Source organism: Mytilus galloprovincialis, chromosome 3, assembly GCF_965363235.1.
Source record: "Mytilus galloprovincialis chromosome 3, xbMytGall1.hap1.1, whole genome shotgun sequence".
Classification (NCBI taxonomy): Eukaryota; Metazoa; Mollusca; class Bivalvia; order Mytilida; family Mytilidae; genus Mytilus; species Mytilus galloprovincialis.
The window spans coordinates 9,209,438-9,224,839 of NC_134840.1; the positions used below are offsets into that span (position 1 = coordinate 9,209,438).

The 15,402-nt window shown below is 30.4% G+C and overlaps 1 protein-coding gene across 1 annotated transcript; it reads left to right on the forward strand.

The window, feature by feature from the left end:
- Positions 1–25: 25 nt before the first annotated feature.
- Positions 26–12,958, forward strand: LOC143069858 (uncharacterized). Its single transcript, XM_076244663.1, has 5 exons — positions 26–182; positions 5,389–5,602; positions 10,217–10,280; positions 11,845–11,905; positions 12,694–12,958. Exons 2-5 carry the CDS (start codon positions 5,537–5,539, stop codon positions 12,956–12,958), a joined length of 456 nt encoding a protein of 151 aa, XP_076100778.1. The 5' UTR covers positions 26–182; positions 5,389–5,536.
- Positions 12,959–15,402: the final 2,444 nt, after the last annotated feature.

Here is a 15,402-nt window from a genome sequence, read left to right on the forward strand (position 1 = left end):
CAAATCAATTAACTTGGTAAGACGTATTTTGTTCCGGAATGACCTTTGCTTTCCCATCCTTATACTGTTCAGGCTTTTACATAAACCATACTTAACTCGTTTAAAAAAATAACAATTAGCTGGCATGATTCAAAGATATATTGTTTATGTTGATCTTCATTATTTTGGATTCGAACCCAAAGGTAAGGTAGTATATCTTTTTTAAATATAATTTTCTTTCTTCATGTAATCAAAGTTGTAAAAATAAATGTTATTAAAGGGTTTTATTAACGAATGGTGATGCGTCAAATTTTAATTAACAAATGTCGTCTCTTTTTTTTTATAGATACATCAGTTACAAATCAATTGCTTCATATATATTGTATAACACAACTATATATATTATATGTACTATGATATCCTTAAAAACATTAATTATTACATTGGTTGCAATAAATTACATTGATTTCCCAGTTAAATAAAAACCGATAATTTCACATGTGAAATAAACGTGGTTATTTCACTCTCTCACGTCATACAACAATAGGCGTTGTCGAGACGTCGGTAACGGCAGATCAAAACAAATTGTGAATGCGTAGAATGCGTAGAAAAAAGATATAATTCCTTACATGTTTTACATTAATTTTGTTAAAAAAAAGCCATCTGCCAATGTAATAAAAAGAATAACTAATTAAAGAATTCAAATATCGAAAAATATTCAACTCGTGACCAAACAACACTGATAATTAACTCATGCGCTACGCGCATTCGTGAAGTAATGTGTTGTTCGGTCACTCGTTGAATATTTTTCTCTATCTGAATTTTTCGATTAGTTATTCTAAAAGTCATTTTTTTTTCCGGATTAGAATAATTTTCCTTTTTTTTGTGAATCTGTTTACCTCAAAGTATGATAAGAATTCGTTTTTGAAAATATGGTATACGTTTGAAAACTTTCGTTCTTTGTTCTGATATGTGTGTTTTTTTTTTTCTATAAAAATTTGTTAAACAGTTTATTTTCAAGATTTTATTACTATTAATAAAATTGAGAATGGAAATGGGGAATGTGCCAAAGAGACTACAACCCGACCATAGAAAAAAACAACAGCAGAAGGTCACCAACAGGTCTTTAATGTAGCGAGAAATTCCCGCACCCGGAGGCGTCCTTCAGCTGACTCCTAAACAAATATATACTAGTTCAGTGATAATGAACGCCATACTAATTGCCAAATTGTACACAAGAAACTAAAATTAAAATAATACAAGACTAACAAAGACCAGAGGCTCCTTACTTGGGAAAGTCGCAAAAATGCGGCGGGGTTAAACATGTTTGTGAGATCTCAACCCTCCCCCTAAACCTCTAGCCAATGTAGAAAAGTAAACGCATAACAATACGCACATTAAAATTCAGTCCAAGAGATGTCCGAGTCTGATGTCAGAAGATGTAACCAAAGAAAATAAACAAAATGACAATACTACATAAATAACAACAAACTACTAGCAGTTAACTGACATGTCAGATCCAGACTTCAATTAAACTGACTGAAAGATTATGATTTCATCATATGAACATCAGGCACAATCCTTCCCGTTAGGGGTTTAGTAGCATACCATCATAACATATATGAGAAGAACATAACATGTGTCATGCCAACAACTGGTTTTTGAATAAATGTGTTTAGTTCCGATGCAAAGACCCTATAAGTGAAACAATATTAACGCCAAAATATGCAATCTTTAATGACCTGACAACAGTATCGTAACTATATCCCTTCTTAATAAGTCTATTCAAAGGTTTTGTTAGTTTTTGAGGTGAATACTGACACCTTTGTGCTTTATAAGAATATTTCCATAAAAAATTGGATGTGAAATACCTGAACGTATAAGAAGTCTGCATGTTGAGCTATATTTACGAATGATGTCCTTATACCGATGATAAAATTTAGTAAATGTTTTGACTAGTTTGTGTTATCGAAAACCTTGGTGTAATTATTTTTCAGTATACATAAATATCTCTCGTTAAAATCTAAAACATTGTTACATACACAAGCAAATCGTACAAGTTGAGATATATAAACACCGTAAGATGGTGACGAGGGAACGTCACCATCTAAAAATGGATAATTAACGATAGGAAATGAAAATTCATCTCTTTTATCATAAATTTTAATATTCAGCTTTCCGTTAGTGATATAGATATTAAGATCGAGGAAAGGACAGTGGTCATTGTTAGTATTAGCTTTATTTAAAGTAAGTTCAGCAGGATAAATTTCTTTAATATACATACTGAAGTCGTCATTATTGAGAGCCAAAATATCATCCAAATAGCTAAAAGTATTATTAAATTTGTTTACTAGTATCAGATGTTGTTTCGATGGGTCTTTGCTTATTTTTGTCATAAATTGTAACTCATAGCAATACAAAAACAGGTCCGCAATAAGTGGTGCACAGTTAGTCCCCATTGGAATTCCGATAATCTGACGATAAACGGAATTCCCAAAGCGAACAAAAATGTTATCTAGTAAAATTCAAGGGCATATATAGTATCAAAGCATGTCCAATTGACATAGTTTTTTTGTTTTTTGCTACTAAAAAATGACCTAAAAGAGTTTGAACATATATATTCACATTCTGACTTTTTAAATGCCCATTTAATTAGGTGTGTGAATTTTTTCTTAATGAGAATGTGAGGCAATGTGGTATACAGGGTAGAAAAATCAAAACTTTGAACAGATCCAAAATCACCAATATAAGCATGCAATTTATCAAGTACTTCCAACGAGTTCTTGACACTCCAAAAGTAATTAATTCCACCATTTTCGAAGGCCTTATTTGAACAATTTATTATCAGATTTTTAATTGTACCAAGTGTGCTGGTAAGAAGAATAGACAATTTAGTAGTGGAACAATGGCTTGAAGACGAAATAAATCTATATTTGTGAGGTGTTTTGTGTAGCTTCTGAAACCAGTACATAAGGATATCTTACCAGCTTTTTGTTTTTTGCTTCTTTTTTTGTATTGATACTTTGTCTATGAAGTTGTGGGTTGTTTTTTTTTTTTTTTTTTTTGGCTTTCACGGTATTTCATATTCGACTGTTTTCGTCAATGAGACTATTGATGAAAATCATACTATTTTGGGTCCAATTAGGCATTACTGCTTTTTCATTTTTTTTTAATTTGATGTATTTATTTTTTCATATTATTTGCTTGTATATTCTTCTGATAATAGATTTTTACCTCTTAGTGTCCAGCATTTAATTTATCTTGATGCAAATCTGGTAACTCACGTATAAAGGGTTTCAAAGTTCTAATTCCTAAATTCATTTCAGACATAATAACTTTTTTGACGTATTTATTAAAAAGGAAGATTGAAATAATTGACCAATTTTCCTATTTTGACTTTATTTATCTTGATACACATTTACTTTTAAGTGTTTTAAAGTATCTGTCGATATCAATCATTTTAAGCCCCCCTTAAGTGCAATACGATACAATAAGTAATCGTTACATTGTATTTTGTTTCTCGTCCCAAATAATATGAATATCTTTAAAAGTGTCTTTTTATACATATCAAATATATTTTTATGATTGTTATGCTTGCAGTATACAAATGGAGGTATGAAAAATATTTTGTGAAATGCAAAGTGAGTTCATGATTTTTTATTTTTCCAATAACAGTAAAAATATATTTTTTATAACCAAATATTAAGACCTGTTTTCACTTAAGAGTTAACTTAAATAACTTGACATCCAAACTAATAACACACTCATGGGCTTAACTGGACAGAAATAGATTTCTTTTCATTCATTTAGGTAAACGCAATTGCGAAAACTAAAATAGAAATACCAAGGAAAGTGCTAAACAGAAAGTCCATAATCGAATGGCAAAATAAAAAGCTCAAACACATGAAACAAATGGGAAGCGACTAGCATATGCCTGTATATTCATTTCATTATGTAGAAAACTGTAGGTTAAACCTGGTTTTATAGCTACTTAAATCCGTCACTTGTATGAGAGTAGCATACATTTCCGTTATATTGATAACAAATGGTCTAGAAATCGTTTAAATGCGAATTGACAAAACGAGATGGGGGTCTTATATGAAAATACATTTAAAGTGTGCGTATTGATATACGTCATATAACCCAAGTTTGCTTGTGGAAATATCAAAGTATGTACCTAGTGTGTGTTGGGGTCGAATTCATAGTTGGGCCTTTAATTTAGCTATTCTTTTCCCAATTGAAACATTTCTTGATTATTTTGTCTAGTGAAACATGCATTACAGAAAACACTTTGTTTGGGACACATTTTGTCTGGTTTGAAGAAAATAACAAATAGAAAGATTTGTTTATCATAGAATGTATCTCCACAGAATGTTTTAATCTTAAGGGAGAATCTAGGGGCTTAGTAATACTAGCTACCACTGTCAAAATCATACGTTCTGATGTAGTGATCATACAATTGTTAACACTTTTTTTACTAGCTTGAATGTAAATAATATAGCTTAGAGTATCTAATCGACGAAGACCGGACTTTCCTTAAATCCTACCAATCATTGTTTCAACTGGCGTTATTTAGACATTGTTAGACATTGGGACACAACATAGGTAAACCAGGAATTATTTCGGATATAGATTTTACAACTGCATCTAGTGGGAAACGATATCCATTCGAGACAACTTAATTTTCAAATTTGAAATTTAACTGTAAAGAGTGGATAATTATTGTATTGCCCGTGATAAGTTGGTGGAATTTGGTTCTGTGATAATTTGTATATTGATAATGCAATCATGGTGGAAAGACATCGTAAGCTAAAATGAAGAATGCATTTAGGTATTTAACCCTCTGGAATGATATCGAAGTTCTACTTATTAGCCTGGTACCTTTGATAACTATTTATATATTATATTTGAAGAATTATTTTTTAATGAGTTTTTGTTATTCAGTTATAACGTTTCTTTTTCTTTGTTTGACAAAAGTACAGTTGCAGCATTAAAAGACACACTATAAAATATCAATTTAAATTGCAAACATGTAACTAGTAAGAATTTAGTACATTGAGGAACATTTATCTTAGAAATGTAATTCTTAACACTATATTCATAATAATATTACTCTACATATTCGAAAGTCATCTAAAGTGTATATAGACTTGTTTGGTTACAAAAATTTATTCATATTTAATTTAGATTTGTGTATTTTACAACAAAACATATTTAAAGATCGTGTTGTCAAATATTTCAGAATAAGATGAATCGATTATGACCATGGGTTTTCAAAGATATATCGCAAAAACAATCTTTTAGTTAAATGGTAGTATTCCTCAGAGTTCAGTAATTTAGTGATTTTACTTTTTATGATAAAGATATTGTTAATAAGTTGTGATAAATAAATTCCGCATCTCTTTTCAGTTTCATTTCATGATTTTCATGTGAAACCGATCTGAAAGAAGCAATAATTGACTAGACTAGAAGCATTGACGTGAAAGCCACATGGTATAAAACTCATGGAATACGGTATTTCTGTCTTATTGTCAAAATCAGAGGACAGTGCAAAAGAATGGCTTCAGAACAACGACTGACCATTACTCTAGTTTTAATTTTATGTGTCTACAGCGAAATCGTGGTAAGATTTGTCTCGCATTTATTATATTCTGCTCTATCACATTCAAAATCGGTTATAAAATCTTATGAGAAGACAGAAAATATTTCAAAAAGATAGTGTCATCTTTTTCAAGAAAATTTTTCTTTAAATCTTTATCTTTTTCTTTTTGTCTTTTTTTCTTTAAATCTTTATCTTTTTCTTTTTGTCTTTTTTTCTTTCTTTCGTTCTTTCTTTATTTCTTTTTAAAATTTATTTATCAATTTATTTACTTTCTATCTATATATCTTTTTACTCATTCTATTTTTCAAGTGAATCATTAGCTAGACATACATTGCTTCAAAATAATTAGCCAAACTATCAAAATTGATATGTAATCCATGAGAAATTCACCAATTTGCAAACAAATTTCTTATGTATTATCTTACCAACATAATAAGATGTAGATGGTTGCCCAGAATCATAGTCATTTCGTTAAATAACCATTTCGTACGATTACCATGTTGTACCATTACCATTTCGTACCTTTACCATTTCGCACGATTACCATGTTGTACCATTACCATTTCGTACCATATGGAAGATCATTATGTATACCATTTTGTACCATATAGAAAACTATAATGTAAACCATTTCGTACCATATGGGAGATAGTAATGTTTACCATATCGTACTATATGTGAGATTATATTGTATACCATTTCGTACCATGTGGAAGATTACAATGTATAAAATTTCGTACCGTATGAAAGATTGTTATGTTTAGCACTTCGTACCGTTTTGTGTGATTTTTTTTTAATTTTTAAATTATACTTGTTGTTCAATGAATTTTAAAAATACAAGATTAAAATAAAAACGAAAACTTTCATAGTATTTTATCTTAAAAACATAGTTACAAAAGATATTTTCCAAACTTGTAGATGTTATAACGTCCAAAAATGATATCCTGGTTTTTTTTCTGTCAAATTTTAACAATTGATAAGGAAGAAGCATTTACTTTATTTTAGTGCATTATGAATTACTATACTATTGTTACGCTTTGATTTTTTAAAGATTTTCTCCATGATATTGTAAAGTTTAATTTTCGTATGGTAAAAAAAAAGATACAGCATTTTTTTTCAAATTGTACGAAACGGAAAAGCATTTTTCCATATGGTACAAAATTGAAGATCTTTTTTCCATATGGTACGAAATTGTTTCTTATGGTACGAAATGATAGATCCTTTTTCTCAATATGGTACGAAATGGTTTATAGTCATGGTACGAAATGAGACAACTCTCCGCCAGAGACCAAATGGCATGATTACTGACTTCGAATCTTCTCCCTTACCTAGGACAAGTGTGATACATTACAACATAAGAACAACATATTACAACTAAATAGAAAAGGTTCAGTTTTGAGATAATTTTCAGTTATTAAAAGCTAGTCTCTCATCTAATAATGGTGACAGAGTGTATAAATGTTTACAAATACAATATATTTGAAGAATTGTGTTTGTTTTATTTCATAGAATATATTTGAACTAATGCAACGTTTGATATATTAATTGTTATAAGTTTATTTTGATTGAATCATTTCATGAATACAATATTCTTTACAATTATAAAAAGATCAAATCTGTATTCACGATTATATTTATCACAAAAAGACGTATAATTGATACACATATTAAGAGAGAATATGCGTATTTGAACAATTGTCTTATGTAACGATATATCTGTGTATTGTCATCAGTGTTTCTACATGTGTACCATACCCGCAGTGACACCTATATGATCTTCAAAGTTGATGTCTGATATTTCATAATACGAACTTAATTTGTATGAATACAGACTTCAGATGTAGCAAATTGGATATAATTTTCCGGCTTAGATAAAGTAGATCATTATGATCATGTGGTTTTCAAGAAGTGTGTCCAGTATAGTGGAATGATATTATAGGGTTATTGAATGAATATTGAAGAATATTGTCCCGAGTAGAATTTTATATTGCACGAGCTTGCGAGTGCGATATATGTTCTACGAGGGACAATATTCCCCAATATTCATGCAATAACCCTTTTATTGTATAGCAATATAATATTTGTAAATAAAAATTGGTTTAAACTTAGATTTTGTCGTTTATGACGTCATGAATTTTGAAGATTTATTGCACTAGTGCAATATTAGAATTTATTGCACGCTAACTTTTGATTACTTTCTGTTCGAAATATTATATTGCTATATATATTAAGTACATGGTGCAACCCCCTTTTAAAAAGCAATTAAAATGCATTTTCAGGTTGACGAAATTTTGTTTAATTTAATACAAATAGTTTTTTAACTTTGTATTCTTACTACGATATTTTGACTCGAGACATATTAGCACAATTATAGTATAACAATAAAATGTTTGTTAAAACAGCTTATTTGTCTTAAATAAATTTGCCTATAAAAAGACCATTGAGCTTGTAATCAGGCAAAATTTAAGACTTTTTGTCAGATGTTCGTATTCGTTAAGTTTTTTCCTACGATTCAGGGTACAATGTTTCGCCCAAAATTACCCCTTTTTTTTTCTATTTATATATTAAATTGTAATTTCGAATGGTTTCTTTGGACGTAGTTACCAATGTTCTTCTAAATTTACTATTTAATGAAAAAGAATAAAAACAATCATATGTATCAGATTTATTAAATAGTAATCCAAACACGATTTGTCTACAGAAGAATTGTTTTCCTTCGAAATAGGTTAAATGTCTGTTATTGAAATAAAATTTAATTATGCAAAATTGTTCAAACTGTCAATATTGATTAAATTGTTTTTTATTTCCTTCGGTCTGTTACATAAAAATCTAACAACAGCGATATTATCATTTTCGTGGTGCTAGACGGTGAAAGATGGTTGTAAACGTTAATAGTCTAATGAGTACTAATTTAGATCAATCAAGTAAAATAATTAAAGGTTTCAGTTGCATCTGCCTTATTAAACAATACATTGGTGCGTAACCAAAGTTTAATTAAGGAATGATCTAGCATTTTAAATGTAATATATATTTTGATTGTCCCTTTGGTATCTTGTCTCTTTCCAAATGTATGTACCTTTCAAAAAGAAATGAAGTATAAAAGATATATTGGGTTCCAGTTGTGAACTGTTAGATCGTTGACAGCTTATGAGTTTGTTTTATTTTGTAAGAATAAACCTGAGAATAGATTAGCTTGATAAAAATATGAGCGCTTTTTTTAATATTATCCAATAAAACTGCTTGATAAGGGTTTCGTGATAATTATCATCATTTTACTGTCTCGCCTTGACGGAGTCAAAAGGCGAGACATAGGTTTGTTGTTTTTTGGCATCGGCGGCGACGACGGCGATGGCGTCAAGAATGTATTAGTTTGTGATTAGGTCAGTTTTATGGGGAACCACAAGTGGTAGGTCAATGATAGTTGGTATGCAGTTGTATTACCATTGCCACATTGCATTTCCATGGAGATTATTTGACTCTGCCTCCCCAGTCATGGTCTATTGACTTTGAATGTTTTTGATTACTTTACATATATTAGTTTGTGTGATTATGTCAGTTTATGGGGAACCATTAGTGGTAGGTCAATGATAATTGGTATGCAGATGTATTAGCATTGCCACATATCATTGCCATGGAGATTATTTGGCTATGCCCCCTCAGTCATGGTCTATTGACTTTGAATGGTTTGCTTACTTTACATGTATTAGTTTGTGATAAGGTCAGTTTATAAGGATCCATTTTTGGTATGTCAATAATAATTGGTATGCAGATGTATTAGCATTACATCCTCTCATTGCTATAGAAATTATTTGGCTATGCCCCCTCAGTCATGGTATATTGACTTTAAATAGTTTTTATTATCAAAATTACAAAAAGGCGAGACATATCTCTGTGATTACTATAATCGTTACTCCTGCTATTATAAAAGTGTTTTCACAATTTAAATATTTATGGGTACAACCTTAGATTATTGAATTGTCTGTCGTATTCCTGATCAGGTAATTACTATCATAATTATTTTTTTTGTGTCTCCAGCTTATTTCGCATTTAATAGAATCATTCTAGAACAACTTAAATTCAAAGAATTTTGTTAAGATGAGTTCAATCCGTTGGTGTTGGGTTATTTTAACTTCCCGTTGATAGTACTATTGCGAAAATGGTTGTACAAAGATTAAACAAATGATAAACCGATTGTGATGTTAATAAGTAAAATAACAAAAATACTGTGATAACAGCGAAGTAAAAAACTATAAGTTACCATGCGGCCCTCATCAATGACAACACCTATACCATATAGTAAGCTATAAAGGCATCAAAATGACAAATGAAAACATTTCAAATGTGTCAATTAACGGTCTAGTATTTGTACACACGATGAAGGTAAAACAAATATTATATACCGCTTCAAACAATAACCACAGAAATACAAGCTCCTGACTGGCACATACAAAAAGTCCCTAAGCAAATGGAAAAATCAAAAGCTCAAAAACATCAAACGAATAGATCATTCAAACCCAATAACAGTAATATGTAAAACCAAAAACAAGTCGAAGGAAGGACTGCAAGGCGAAACTGTACACTATTATGTGAATTATAAATTCCATTTTTAAAGAATAACTTTATTTTTCATTGCAGGCAAAATCATTGTTAGAACACAGTCACATAAAAGAATTCATCAAGTCTAGAAACCTTCGTGATGGTAATAAAATTATTTAAGTGGGGAGTGGTAAGCTACGTCATTACTAGTGCAGACTAGAAAGTGCAACTGCATGTCTTAGAATATGATAACAATGATGCAATGTAAAATATCAATTAAAACATATATAGCATTCAATTCATACAATTTTATCAAACAAAAATCTGCACATTCAGCTGAATAGCATATAACATAGGTAAAATCAACTAAGAAAAATGTAGACTGGTCAGACTGACACTGCCTTGTCAATTATATGAATGATGAAGTACTAAAGGCTTATAGAAGGACGGTCGCACGAACATACCTATGCTTATCCCCAAATAATGGGAATATCTTTTTAGCGTGGCTTGTATTTATTCATAACGCCATTGTGTTATTGCACTATGATCATTTTCTCTGTATTCTTGTCTTTTAACTTTGCTAGAAAGTATCTTTTGTTTTTCTTTGTAGGCTTATACTTATTTGGTTTTATAGTGATTAAGAATAACACAATTTTGACGGCTATGTTGTCAATATAATGACGTTATATACGCCTACCTTACAAGTGAGAAGTTAAGCTGCTATACAACCAAGATTAATCAACATTTTTTTGCATAAAACATTGACTCTTTCATGTTAGGAATATGACCCGTTTGTTTGATGTTTTAAGCCTTTGATTTTGCCATTTGATAAAGGACTTTCGTTTTTAAGTTTTCCTTGGATCTCATTTTTTTGTTATTTTACTTTGTTCGCCGGTTTGGTTTTTTCTTTCTTTCTTTAAATGTATATTACAAACTTCCCCGTTTTGAATTCATGATTTTGTTATACTCAGTATTTTTTTTTACACTTTTTTACATTCAAACATTACAAGTTAAGTGTTAGAAATCTTGGCGTTCTCCTAAATAACTGTACAGTAGATTAACATCGATAAGTTTTCCACATACTTAGAATAAAAATAAATATTTCTATAAAATTGCCTCCTGCACACATTTCCTGCGTGAAGATCAATTGATGTCATTCGTATGTCGGGTTGTTTTCTCTTTGACACATTCCCTGTTTTCATTCTGTTTTCCATTTTGATTCTTTATGGGGTCGGAGCGATTACTCATTGCTTTCATAGTTAAACATGACCACACTCATTCCGTTATCAGGACCTTTTTTTTTGTTCTCCTTTTAAATTTTCTGTCCAATTAAAACAAATGGTATGCATGCTCCTATATATTGTTTTAAGAAATATTTTTAACAGAGTTATCTTCATAAGTCTGTCGGACTTGTGTCTTTTCAAATTGCTATTTGAGCAAATCAAATATGTTTGAACTAAATCCCATATGCTAACTGGCATTTTTTCATCAGGTGAGTGATACACTCACATGTGAGACTCTTGTTATTAAAAATGCTTTGGATTTTATCATAGGTACAGTATTGGACAGCGATGTCAGTTTATCATATAAAGTTTTTGTGTTTATCGTGAACATAACAAAATACAAAAAGTTAAACAAGTAAAACAATTAGCGTGTTTCTCATTGAAATAACTCTTCAATCTTTCAAACATTTATTAGGGATATGTAGATCTGTTTAATTTTTTTAGATGGCTTCAATGAGTTCGAGTTGACATCAGTTCAAGAGGTAACACGTTCACATCAGCAGAGGTAGGATCTTTTTTTTTTTAATTATTACAATCTTATTATCAAAATATCAATATTTTCAATATAAATAAATCAAATTAAGATATTGTGTATGAACTAATTACAATAAATAATCATACACATTGTAAATACTTGATAAAACTCAATTCAAAGCTAGGAGTAGCGCATCGATTGCTGTTCATTGTCTCAAAGATAATTTAAACATTTAAAATGTGTAGAGATAAGTCCGCATAATAGTTTTCTGACTATTGCAATATGTGAAAAGCACATGAGTATTTACGAGTGGATGCTCTAGTAGACTCTAAATTTAGTCTTGGTTTCTGAAATAACAGCAGAAACATAGCGCATGCGACTAAAACAATTATACAATAGAAAACGTGTTTACGACTGTAATAATTGTATTGCATTTCAACAACAAATGAAATTAACATTTAATATATTTTATGCGTCGTAAGCGATCTACTGCATTTAACTTTATCAGAAACGCTAAAAGAAATAAAATGTATTAGAATCGAATATCATGATACGCTATATGACCTATAAAAGGTCAACTTTGCCTAGGGTATTGAAATATTACTTTCTTAATAGTTTACAAATTTATAAACGGTCAATAGCACAATCTGAAGATAAATAATACTAATGAAGTATTAACAAACAATGCTTGCAGTGAAAGAAAGATACATAATTGACTGTGATATAGACAATAATAGAAACCGTCTTACATGTTATCATAGGCCATTGTCAAAGTGAAGCATGACGTGTCAATTCATAATGAGTTATTTTATTTGCAGTCTCGATGCTTCATCAATCCACAGACGAAGATGGTCGTTAAACTCTACAGATTCATTTGATATTGCAATTGATGCTTTTGGAGAATCTTACAAAATGACTCTTCAACATACCAAGTCGGTGCTCCACCCTTCAGCTAAAGTTTCCATAATAAATGATGACAAAGAAACGAAATGGAATGGATATAATCCGGATTGTTTTCTGATTGGAAATATTCATTCTCATGATGGAACAGTCTCGGCATCATTTTGCAAAGAATTGGTATAAAATCAGGTTTTTCAAATGTGCAAATATTTATCATAGAAGGGAATTTATGAGCTTGAAAATATGGTTACAAATAAATAACATTTACTCTGTAGAATTTTTAAATTATTTCCGCATTTGTTGTAATAGAGAAATGTTATTAACTAAATAAAATATAGAGATCTTTATAGTTAAGAATGAAAGGAGGTGAACTGATTTGTCACCATACTGTGATAGTATGATCTATCTAGTATAAATAAACGGTTTTGATTCTAGTGCATCTCATGACGGTCATTCCAAACACACGCTACAAACGCAATGCACACACATAGTATCACTCGTTCTTGATCACTACTATTGTGTCGTAACCATCTCTGGTGACTGTGTGTAATAGCGAACAGGTAACAACGTCTTAGTTACTAGTATGATGTTAAATAAATAGATATATGAAGATGTGGTATGAGTGCCAAAGAGACATTTCTCCATCCAAGTCACAATATGAAAAAATAAAATCATTATTATCTCAATCGATTTATGACTACTGTTACCTTTATAGATCGAAGTACGGTCACTTTTAGTTAAATCATATGGTATACATGTGTAATCATAAAACACAATTACAAAATAGTCAATACCAATCATATATGAACTCTTATCTTAATTTTCTATGTTGCATATGCATGAATAGTAAAAAATATGATTTATCAATTTAGTGTGGAATGATGTCAACTAGCAATCATGAAATTCATTTTGAAGTTTTACCACATAATATTCGGAAACGGGGTACATTAAGGAGAAATCAACATACAACACTTATAGCCAGAAAACGACAAGTTGATCCAATGATCAAAGATGTAATCCAAAAGAATGGTAAGTATTTATTTTCTGGTTAAATAAAGGCAACAATCGTATACCGCTATTCAAAACTCATAAATCCATGGACAAAAAACAAAATCGGGGTAACAAACTAAAACCGAGGGAAACGCATTAAATATAAGAAGAGAACAACGACACAACACTAAAATGTAACACACACAGAAACGGACCAAGCATCAGACAAAATCCCACGAGAATAACAAATATAACATCAAAACCAAATACAAGAATTTGGGATAGACAAGTACCGTGACACGTCTTATAAGATATTTATTTCAAAACCGTGTTGGTTGTTACTAGTTTAGAACCTGAATTACAAGAAACATGCATATTCCGTAAATCGTCAAGTTACCGAAATTCCAATGTGTACGTACTGTGCACAACTTATTGTAGACATGTTTCTCTATTGTTATGACTTACAATTTATGATTAAAATCAGATCCATCAAAACAACATCTGATACAAATGTACTTTTAGATACTTGGATGATATATTGGCTCTCGATAATGACGACTATAGAATGTACACTAAAGAGAGTAATCTTGATGAACTGACATAAAGCTTATACTAGCAATGATAACTTTCCTTGCCTAGATCTTGATACTTATATATTTAACGGGAATCTTTATAACAAACTTAATGATAAAGATAATGACTTATATATCTCAACGAGTTTGATTTGACCATGTATGTAACAATGTATTTGATTTCAAAGAAAGAAATCTCTTCATTACTGAAAAAGTAATAACTAGTGTTTTCTATATCATAACATTATAGTCATAACATTTACTAATGTTTTATTATCGGTACAAGGACATCATTCATAAATATAAATCAACGTGCAGCTATTCTATATGTTCAAATATTTCACATCCAATCTTTTATGGTAACATTCTTAACAAAACACAAACACGTCGGTATTCCAAAAGCTAACCAAACCTTCAAACAGACTTTTTCAGAAGGAATGTAGTTATGATACTGTTGTGGGGTTAATAAAGATGGCATGTTTTTGGTATACATCTTGATTCACTCATAGGGTCATTGCATCGGAAATAAACACATTTGTTCTAAAACCAGTTGTTGGCATGATAAGAGTTATGTTCTTCTTGGGCTGTTTTCTACCTTTTGGTTTAGTTGTTGTCATCTTGGCACATTCTTTAATTCCATTCTCAATTTAAGACTATAATAGCCTCCTTTTGGTTTTGAAAGTATACTTTTAATTGCCTTTCTAATGGGAAACTCTTTTCAGTGGTATCGATTGGTTCATACACATGTAACATGTGATCATTCTATTTATTGACTTAATCAATTAAATGCTTATAGGATCAGTGACAGAATTCAATTGAGAACAGACATACGAAAGAATGATTAAAAAATGTTTATTTAAGACCAACCCGTTATCATATTTTTGTTATATCAAGTGAAAAATGGCGATAAAACCAAGTTAGCCGTGTCCGGTCAATCACCAAAACAATAAACGTTTCCTAATTTTTGTAGATATGTCATACCATTTTAGATTACATGCCTATTCATCAAACTGAATTTCACCACACAAGAATACACAAACGAGCGGTACCTTCCTCTGACTTCAC

Excerpts from the sequence above, each read along its gene's own strand:
- LOC143069858 (XM_076244663.1), top strand. The coding sequence starts at position 5,537 with ATGGCTTCAGAACAACGACTGACCATTACTCTAGTTTTAATTTTATGT. Across the intron at positions 5,603-10,216 it reads GTGTCTACAGCGAAATCGTG|GCAAAATCATTGTTAGAACA; the intron begins GTAAGATTTGTC and ends TTTTCATTGCAG. Across the intron at positions 11,906-12,693 it reads ACACGTTCACATCAGCAGAG|TCTCGATGCTTCATCAATCC; the intron begins GTAGGATCTTTT and ends TTTTATTTGCAG.